Source organism: Nicotiana tabacum, chromosome 2 (assembly GCF_000715075.1).
Source record: "Nicotiana tabacum cultivar K326 chromosome 2, ASM71507v2, whole genome shotgun sequence".
Classification (NCBI taxonomy): Eukaryota; Viridiplantae; Streptophyta; class Magnoliopsida; order Solanales; family Solanaceae; genus Nicotiana; species Nicotiana tabacum.
The window spans coordinates 123,027,206-123,037,341 of NC_134081.1; the positions used below are offsets into that span (position 1 = coordinate 123,027,206).

Consider the following 10,136-nt stretch of genomic DNA (forward strand, 5'->3'; position numbering starts at 1 on the left):
AAGTGATAACGTGGTAACCTCAATCTCCTCTCAAAAGATTACTTTTGTATTTTAACATATTTCTAACGACAAATTCAAGAAAAATGGACGAGAACATCTTAACATGCACAGAATTACTTAATTTAATCAGAACGAATTAATCAAACCAATCTAATTAGGAAACAAAAGAATACTCCCTCCGTCTCAAATTATCTATCATATTTCTCTTCTACACGACACTTAAGAAACATTAATTAGAAGATTTTTTTACTATTTTACCCTTATTTATGTCTTAAGACCTAATCTATCTTCATTGAATATTTATTTATGTGCCATCTCTATCTTCAAAAACAATTACTACTATGGGTAAAATGAGAAAAAAATAATTAATTTTGTCTTGAACTTCCAAAAAAGACAAATAATTTGAGACAACTATTTTTAGAAATCACGACAAATAATATGAGATGGAGGGAGTAATAACTTTGTATAGGATCCAACTAAAAATAAGTTAATTAACTTCCAGGTAATTAATTAAGAGGATTGTACGAGGTTAATTTTTGAAAAAATAATACCAGCTTTGAGCCCAGAGAAGAATTTATTTTTTATAATCAAAGCTTTCGCTGCTGGTGTGATCCTCGCGACAGGGTTTATACATGTATTACCTGATGCATATAAAAGTTTAACATCGCCATGTTTGAAAAAACATCCGTGGGGAGATTTTCCTTTTAGTGGATTTATTGCAATGATTTCTGCAATGGCGACTCTGATGGTGGATACTTATGCAACTTCATATTATAAGAATAAATCTGCGAAAAATGGTGTGGTGGCTCAGTCTGGAGATGAAGAATTAGTTAATGTTCATTCACATGGCCATGTACATGGTTCAACATCAATGATTGGTGATTCTGATTCCGAGCTCCTTCGTTATCGTGTTATATCTCAGGTAAATAGCCGTTCAACCAACCAGTTAAACTGCAAATTGCTATAAAAAATAAACAGTATATTGATCATCAGTTGGTTATTTGTACAAAGATCCTATAATAAAATTTCAATATCTCTTACTCCCTATTTTTTCTTCTTCTTCTTCTATCATTATATATATTTTGGGATCAGGAGTGGAAGGAAAAGAAAGATAGTATTCTCTTTAACCATTCAATCTATTTTCTGCTAATTGAATTTCGCCAGCTTTAATTTTTTTTAAATAAGCATAAATTCGTTGTAATCTTTGGCATTATCATGGACATAGACAATTTTTAATCGCAAGGAGATTTGAATTTTTTTATATTGTATAGTAAAAATAATGGAGAATCACAAAGAGAATTTACAAGTAGATATACTGTTTCAACTTATTAAAAAAGTGAATGGGCCCAGGATACAACTTTTTTGTGGATAATAACAAAGCGCTGAGCTATTTGTTCCTCTATAAGCGTAACTCATATTATCACGCCTGATTATTGTATATTTAAATATTTTGCAGGTTTTGGAGTTGGGGATAATAGTACATTCTGTGATAATAGGAATAGCTTTGGGTGCTTCTGAAAGTCCCAAAACCATAAGGCCTCTTGTTGCTGCTTTGACTTTTCATCAATTTTTCGAAGGCATGGGCCTTGGTGGATGCATTGCTCAGGTAATATGACTTCTTGTTTTCACTTTTGTTTTTTTTAAAAATTGTTTCTTTTCGATTTGTCACTATTGGATAAAGATATAGTCTAATCTTATGTCATATATATCGAGTATTAAATTTGGGTAACTAAAAATCCTATTCTAACCGTAAGTTACATTGAGTTTCATGATTAAATTTAGTTATGTAATCCATCCATTGAACACAACTAAATATGAGACGGGGTATCACATGACTTTTGCACGTTTGTCCAATGTACAATTAGAGTTCGATCTAGAGTTTAAGTTATGAGTTAAGTTGAATACAATAGGTTTGACTCAAACATACTGAATATTTATTTTAATAATCTATTGAACATATACAAATTAATAATTTAGAATTCAGTAACTTAAAAAGACTAGAATCTCAAATTCATAAAGGTTCAAGTTCTGGCTCTGTCTATATGTATAATACAAGAACTCTAATAGCCTGTTTGGTCAAGCTGTAAAAATCAACTTATTTTGAGAAGTATTTTTTCTTAAAAGTACTTTCGGTGAGAATCAGTGTTTGGCAAATTAATTTGAAAAGCGCTTCTGAGTAGCAATTAGTGTTCGGCCAAGCTTTTAAAAATTACTTCTAAGTGTATTTTTCTCAAAAGTGTTTTTCAAAAAAGTGTTTTTAAAGAGAAGCTATCTTTTTCTGATTCTCCTTAAAAGTACTTTTTTTCTTCCAAAAGATTGGCCAAACACTTCAACTTTGGAAAAAAAACTAATTTTCTTTGAAAAAAAAGTACTTCTAGAATTGGAAAAGCTTGGCGAAACATGCTATAAGTCTAATGCATGATGCCAAATGTTCGACGAAATTATTTTTGTGAAAACATGTACTTGCTTTTGACAAACGCTTGAATGTGAGGGGTTTTGTCCAAATGCCTACTTACAAAGCTTTTGACATAAAGTCAAAAAAGGCTTGCTACGTTTTGTCAATGAGGACCAATAGAGTGTGTACGTTATTAGTTTAAGGGTATACCTGGATCGATTTGGTTCAACTTTTATCAAAATCAAACCAAACCAACTATATCAGTCTGGATTGGTTTGTTTGTCGTATTTTTTAATTTTTTCGGATTGTTTTATTAAATGAATATTATTTCAATCTTACTTTGTTAAAGTTATAGATAAAGTTTTGATAAATGAACATATATTTAGTAAAAAATAAAAAAATTGACAAACATATGGTCTATTAAACTATTAATATGGGAAAACTTTTTTTAGTAACACATGATAGTTATTTTCTCAGTCGTCTAACAATAACTTTTTTTTATGCATGCTTTCGAGGTAATTTAATATTTAATTATAAAAATTAATATGATACCAAAATAATAATATGTTCTATTTAATTCTAAATTATTGAAATACCATTTCAAATTCGAAAAAGATATAAAAAATCTTGATATATGAATATGAAAGAACAAAGAGATGATTGATACATTTCAAAACACTTGATAAAAAAATGATACAACCTTCTATTTAAAGTAAATAAAAATAAACGCACTTCATATTTCTATGAAATATTACATCTCATGAGAGGATCCCAAATATTTCTAAATATTTATTTTATAAAATTTTTTATATAAAATCTTAAAAGTATATATGAAAATTATATATTTATATGTCAGTTTGGTTCAAATTTAATTACTCAACACTAAACCAAATCAAACCAAATCTAATCGGATTTTTTAATCGGTTTGATACAATTTTTCGATTAGATTTGAGCGGCCCTACTTTAACGCATCTCAAGACTTTAGGTGTCGGCACATTATGCAGTGGTCGATAATTAACTAACCAAAAGTCTTAATTTAGATATAGTGGACAAGTGCTAGTACTTTTCTTATTTGTACTTTATGTACTTAATTGGATGTATGTGATATACACTTATCTACTAAAAAACTAGAACGAAAAATAAATTCTGTAGCTAAATAGAAAATTTATTGTTTATCGTATTTAGCGACGAATTAGTGACAAAGTATGGTAGTTACGAGCGATATCATAATTTGGCGTCAGACTACCATGATAGTTTATTTATCTTTTTTTTTTCTTTTGCCATTTTGCAGGCAAAATTTAAGACTCGTGCAGTGGCAATAATGACTTTATTTTTCTCTCTCACAACTCCAATAGGAATTGGAATTGGATTAGGAATAACAAATTCTTACGATGAAAACAGTCCAACGGCTCTTATTGTGGAAGGAGTATTTAATTCAGCATCAGCTGGTATCTTGATTTATATGGCATTAGTTGATTTTTTAGCTGCCGATTTTATGCATCCAAGAATGCAAGGCAATGGAAAACTTCAATTAGGAGCCAATATTTCAGTTCTTCTTGGTGCTGGACTTATGTCTCTCTTAGCCAAATGGGCTTAATTTGATCAACATAGATTATTATCAATTTCACATTAGATGCATATCAAATAGACTATAAATAGACTTTAGATGCATATCAAGTTTTCATGTCATGCTACACATATAAGATAAATAAAAGTGATTGCGCACTCTCTTGACTTTATACTTTTAAGTGTTTGAACTACATGTCCAAAACTACATATCTTTCATATGAAACCAATTCTATTCGAATTGTGTCTCTTCCATTTGGCCAATATTTTTGTGTCTATATTCGACAGACTTAAGATCCTCATCTATACTTAGCGCTATCATAGATGTCGCCGGCGAACATTTTATATCGGTTCCAATATTTTTTCATAAAGACATAACATAGAGATCTCTTCATTTATATTTTCAGGTACCTGAACCTCTCATGAGATTTTATGAAGTGTTATGTCATGTGATTTTATAGATCACTTGCCTCCTTATTATAATAATTTTGATCATTTGCTCATCTTCTTTATCAAGAATTTTATTTGAAACCGATTTGTCTATATGCTTTAAGTGTACCATAGACTTTATTCTTCTAGGACTTATTCTAATAGGAGTATTTGCAATGAGAATATAGTTACTTTTTTTGGGTCAGCAAATGCGGCTGGCATTCTTTACAATATATTGCAGATGAATTATCTTTTTATGAACTTCAAGTTCATATTATATTATTCGAGGATCGAGATGTATAAATGATAATTCGTTCCACGTAACTTTTTCTCAATTGTTTATTCTATCTCCCCCTCTTGTTAGAAAAACTAACTTTCTTCCTCAACTTTAGAAATCTACCTTTGTGCGTTATGGTGTTAATCAAAATATACACCTCACATCAATAAAAATAAGATGAAATTATTTAGTTCCTGAACCTAAACCACTTGTGAGGGGAGAATGTAATATACTTTCGTATATAACGTATATCAAACTGATATAGATGACTTTGTTCTCATAAGAAATAGTTTTGCTATCAAGTGGAGGCACTCAATAAATTATTTTGCTAAACCAACTGTGAAGTAAACCAATTTATCAAGATGAACTGTATTGAATAGAAAAATTAGATTTTACGCCCTAAATTAAATTATTGAGCAAGTTACCTTACAAATATTATATTGCGGGTTAATAATAATCGCACATGTAACCATCTCATAAATGCATCTTATGTGGTATACATGGCAGGTGAATGAGCCTATATTTACCTTTGATATTTCCAGCATTCATGGGATTCAATCCTAATTTTAGTTGGTCTATTAATTAATGAGAACAAGCAACATAAGAGAATTCGTAAAGAACTTTCTAGTTCTTTAATATTTGCCCATGTGAATTCTCTTTTACTTTTGCACATCATACTTAAATCAAGATTTCTCAATAGGCCATGCCTGGTAAAACTGTATGTATCGGTAAACTTCAGGTTTACATCATGACATGTGTAATTTCTAATTAAACTTTTAGTTTATTATGATATGGGTTTTTATATCAATAAATTTCTACTTTAGTTTGGCATTCTTTTTTTTGTTGTAGTACAAACTGGAGAATAAAGCTAACTGCTAACCGCTTTAAATCTTTCCTTTATTTATAGTCTCAATATAGCTAACCGATTTCGCGAATACTTTAGAAACTCAAGCTGCTTTCCTTCATAGCTACCCACTTTTATAAGTTTCTTTAATTCTTACACGACACAATACCTTATTGATAATCAATTTTATTTCTCTAAAATAGTATAACTGGCTCTTCTAGAGCTCTCAATTAATTTTATACTACCACATATTCATCAATATCCATATGGTGAATATCTCTTTCGAGGAGAAAGTTATACCATTATGGGTATGGTTAAAATCATTATAGGCAAGATATGTTGTTTTCATTACTTTTGCCCTGTAATAATCATATTGCCATAATATATTGGCATAATCACAATAGGTACGTGATCAATGACCATTCATGTCATAATAATAAAATTATTTTCTTATTTCATCTCAAACCTCCTTCTAGAGGTGAGTGTGGTATATTCACTACCACTAGCACGTTCATATTCTTCGAAGAATAAATATGTAATCATAAATCACATGTTGTTACATTCAAATCATGAATGAACCATAATCATCTATATATAATTTACAAAATTTCATGTCAAATCGATGACAAACATTACTTTCACAAAGTGAATGGTTATTTTGAGAATCCTTATTGTTCTCATTACTACAATGATGACGGTTATAATTTCATTTATTGCTACGCCTACATCCATTGATACATTCACGGTAATAATTTCGTCTTCTTTTAGACTTATTACATATTGCTACCACATTCTCTTAAGGGAATGAGAATGAAACAAATTCAATGGGGCGGGTTTCTGCTTCTTGTGCTCACAATCATACATGAATTTGATCATGGCAAGACATAGAAATTTTACCACTTCAGGTGGTTATAATTTCTCACAAACTCTATTAGAGTTATAATCAAACTTTGTTGTCTTTGCTTGTATTTAAAATCAAATTATAAAATTTCAAGAGTTTAAAAGAGAAAAATAAGGTAAAATATTTACCTTCAATCCAGAATTTATTCCTAAAGAAAGTTTATGAAACAATTGACAACTATTATGCTCAATATTATATACATGTTAGAGCACCATGCATGTATCCCAAAACCTATTTGACCAAGCATTTGACTCTATTCAATTTGTTGTTGACCAAAGCATTTGACTTTATTCAATTTGTTAGAATCTCATGCTGGTAACGTGCTATGAAACAATAAAAAAGAATATTGCAAAGAAAGAGAGAGAATTCTTATTGATTTGGGATCAATTACAATGGAATAGAACCCCTCTATTTATAGGGAAAGAGTGACTTAGCCACCAAGTAGTAATTCCTAAAATTTCTCTAAAATATAGACACTCATCATAAATAAAATACTATTTATAATAAATAACACATTGTAACATGTATCCATTTAACGTGAAAGGATAGAAAGATAAATATTAAGCAAAAAGGTAACGTATTAGACCTTTATGCTCAATAATTGATGCAATAGTCCTCAGTGAAGAAATTAAATTTGACAAAACTGTGCCAAAAATAGCTATTCAAAAGGGTTGTTAATTAATGGAGTCATCACCTAACATTTTTTTTAAAGTGTGCTAGATCACCTGATTTATTTTAATTGGGAAATTACTTTTAAATTTATAAAGAAAATTCTTCTTGAATTTATTTAACTCACACCAATGAGCCACTGGAATTTTGGACCAAGAGCTTCAATTGATCAAGTAAAAAGTGTTGGGGACTCCCGTGGTAAAACTGTCGTTATATATTTTTTTTAATCAATATTATGAAACTCTAAATTTTGGTGGTAATTTTTTTTTTTACTTTTTACAGAAAGAACTAACTAATCCAGTGATACTTATCAATAATTTATTGGCAAATAATTTGAGAATATTTGACACAGATGGGACACGTTTTGGCAGGGCATTTTCATATATACCTACTTTTGGGATCACCATTGAAGATATATCTGTATTGCACAAAACTTTACAAAATGTACCGGCTCGAATCTGAAGTAGTTCAATCTCTTCAATGCAACTTCAGAAATTAAATCTAAAATTCTTATATCTTTCAAATACAACTTCAGAAATTCGAATATTAAGTAGTTCAATCTATTGAATACAACTTTAGATTTCGAATCTTATGTTCTGAAATATAAACTTGTTTTTCGAATTTCAACAATCCAATACACGATTCAATGCCCAAATCTACTCTAAATGAGCTCAAATTTGAAAAAATAACTTTCAAATATCATAAGAATAAATCCCAATCATCAAATTGTCAAAAAAGTAACAAATTTGACAAACTCATTTTACAACTAAGAAGCAGAAACTCTAAGCACAAAGAAGAAGAAAACAACAATAAAGAAAAAGAGAGAAGTAAATGTATTTGAAGTTATCCGAAAATTGGGTATCAATTAATTTTTTTTAAAAAGTTGGTACAAATTTAATGGATAACACAAAAGTGAGTGCCACATGATAATTTTACCGTTTTGGCCCTGTGCGCAAGTTTACAAATCTAGCCAAAGAACCTTTTTAAAGTCCACGAAAACCACTTATAACGTTTTTAAATTTGGTCATATGTGGAATTTGAAAATTCAACGGGAAAGATAGTGAGCGGAGTAATAATTTATTATTTTTTCTTATGAAGTGACAAAATGACTTGTTCGTACGGACACGTCATAAAGTGAAAGCACACTTGTTTAGATCAAAGTTTATGATTTGAAGTCGTTGACTAAAATGATGATTCTCTTACTTTCTCGGCCGGGGTATGGATATGAAACTTGACATAGTTGGCAATCCAATCTTATAAAGCAACCATTTTCTTTTCCCTTATATATATATATTTTTTTAATAAGGAAATGAGATTAATTTTGTTGTATGACTAAAATAGTAAAGATTTACTAGTGCAATTTAAGGATCATAGCAAACTAATAATAATGATACAGAAAAATATCTCAGCTCCAATTTTGAGATAGATTTATCAGATCATTTTACCTTATTTCTTTGACTTTCTAGAGGAGATGATTGATATTGATGAGATATGTTGTTATGACTTAAAGTATATGTACCAACAAGACCACTATTTAATTCCACATCATGCCTACCTTTTAATCTAGTTGTGACTATTTTTCTTAAACATCAGTGGTGAATTAATATGATTTATTCTCCAAGCTATTAATATTTCATTTGACATAAAACATAATACAAAAGGAAATAACTGTTATGAAATTAAAGCAATTTATTAAAACATGAACAAGAAATGTTGTTATGAAATAAAATTAATTTAGTAAAACATGAACAAGAAATAGAGATAGAGAGAAGGAAGAAATTTTCTTCTTTTATTGTGTGTATTTTTCTATCTATTACAAGGCCTTTATATAGGCATGAAAAGTGAAGAATCACAATTGCAAAATATGTCACTGAACATGTCATTAAGCATTTGAGAGAAATATCATGGAGGAGGTTATGGAGTTAATCATAACTCTATAATTATTAGAGTATTGAGAGTTACAGAGATAATGGAGAAGAGTAGACATCCACCATAATTTAATTTTCTTATAACACTCCCCCTTGGATGTGCATAGATAATGTGCCTCGTTAAAACTTTATTAGGAAAAAACCCTATGGAAAAATATCCCAATGAAGGAAAAAGAGTATACATGTTTAGAAATACGCCTTTTGGTTGCCTCGTTAAAAACCTTGCAAAGAAAAACTTGTGGGGACAAAAACCTTGTAAGGGAAAAAGAGTACAACATGTATTAACTCCCCCTGCTGAGAGCATCAATTCATATCCCTGAGCCTTCGCATCCCAATCTTGTATACTAGTTTCTTGAAGGTTGACGTCGGTAGAGATTTTGTGAACAAATCAGCCATATTATTACTTGAACGAATCTGTTACACATTGATATCACCGTTCTTTTGAAGATCATGTGCGAAAAATAACTTTGGTGAAATGTGCCTTGTCCTATCTCCTTTTATGAATCCTCCCTTCAATTGGGTTATGCATGCTGCATTGTCTTCATACAAAATTGTGGGTGGTTTGTCACACTTCAAACTACATTTGTCTCGAATAAATGTATTATAGACCCCAACCATACATATTCTCGACTTGCTTCATGAATAGAAACTTTCTCATCATGATTAGATGAAGTAGCCATGATTGTTTGCTTAGTCGATCGCCAAGATATGGTAGTGCCTCCACACGTAAACACATAGCCATAAAATAAGCCCATATCGGTAGTCCCTTTGAGATACCGCAATATGTGCTTGATTCCATTCCAATGTCTCTTTGTAGGAGTAGAGCTATATCTTGCCAAGTCATTAACTAAAAAAATTATGTCAGGTCTTGTAGTATTAACAAGATACATTAGTGCACCAATTGTACTAAGATATTGTACTTCAGGACCAATGAGCTCTTTAGTATTTTTATGAGGTCGGAATGGATCTTTATTTATATCGAGTGATCTCACAACCATCGAGGTACTCAATGGGTGTGTTTTATATATCCATATAGAATCGCTTTAAAATTTTTTTAGTGTATGCTGATTGATGGACAAAAATTCCATCTGTCATATACTCAATTTGTAGACCAAGACAAAATTTTG

At 30.2% G+C, this 10,136-nt stretch overlaps 1 protein-coding gene across 1 annotated transcript; it reads left to right on the forward strand.

The window, feature by feature from the left end:
* Positions 1-552: 552 nt before the first annotated feature.
* On the forward strand, positions 553-4,123 carry LOC107774468 (zinc transporter 5-like). Its single transcript, XM_016594002.2, has 3 exons — positions 553-922; positions 1,457-1,606; positions 3,687-4,123. The coding sequence occupies exons 1-3, from the start codon at positions 722-724 to the stop codon at positions 3,990-3,992; spliced, it is 657 nt and encodes a 218-aa protein (XP_016449488.2). The 5' UTR covers positions 553-721; the 3' UTR covers positions 3,993-4,123.
* The last annotated feature ends 6,013 nt before the right edge of the window (positions 4,124-10,136 follow it).

Excerpts from the sequence above, each read along its gene's own strand:
- LOC107774468 (XM_016594002.2), top strand. The coding sequence starts at position 722 with ATGATTTCTGCAATGGCGACTCTGATGGTGGATACTTATGCAACTTCA. Across the intron at positions 923-1,456 it reads GTTATCGTGTTATATCTCAG|GTTTTGGAGTTGGGGATAAT; the intron begins GTAAATAGCCGT and ends AATATTTTGCAG. Across the intron at positions 1,607-3,686 it reads TTGGTGGATGCATTGCTCAG|GCAAAATTTAAGACTCGTGC; the intron begins GTAATATGACTT and ends GCCATTTTGCAG.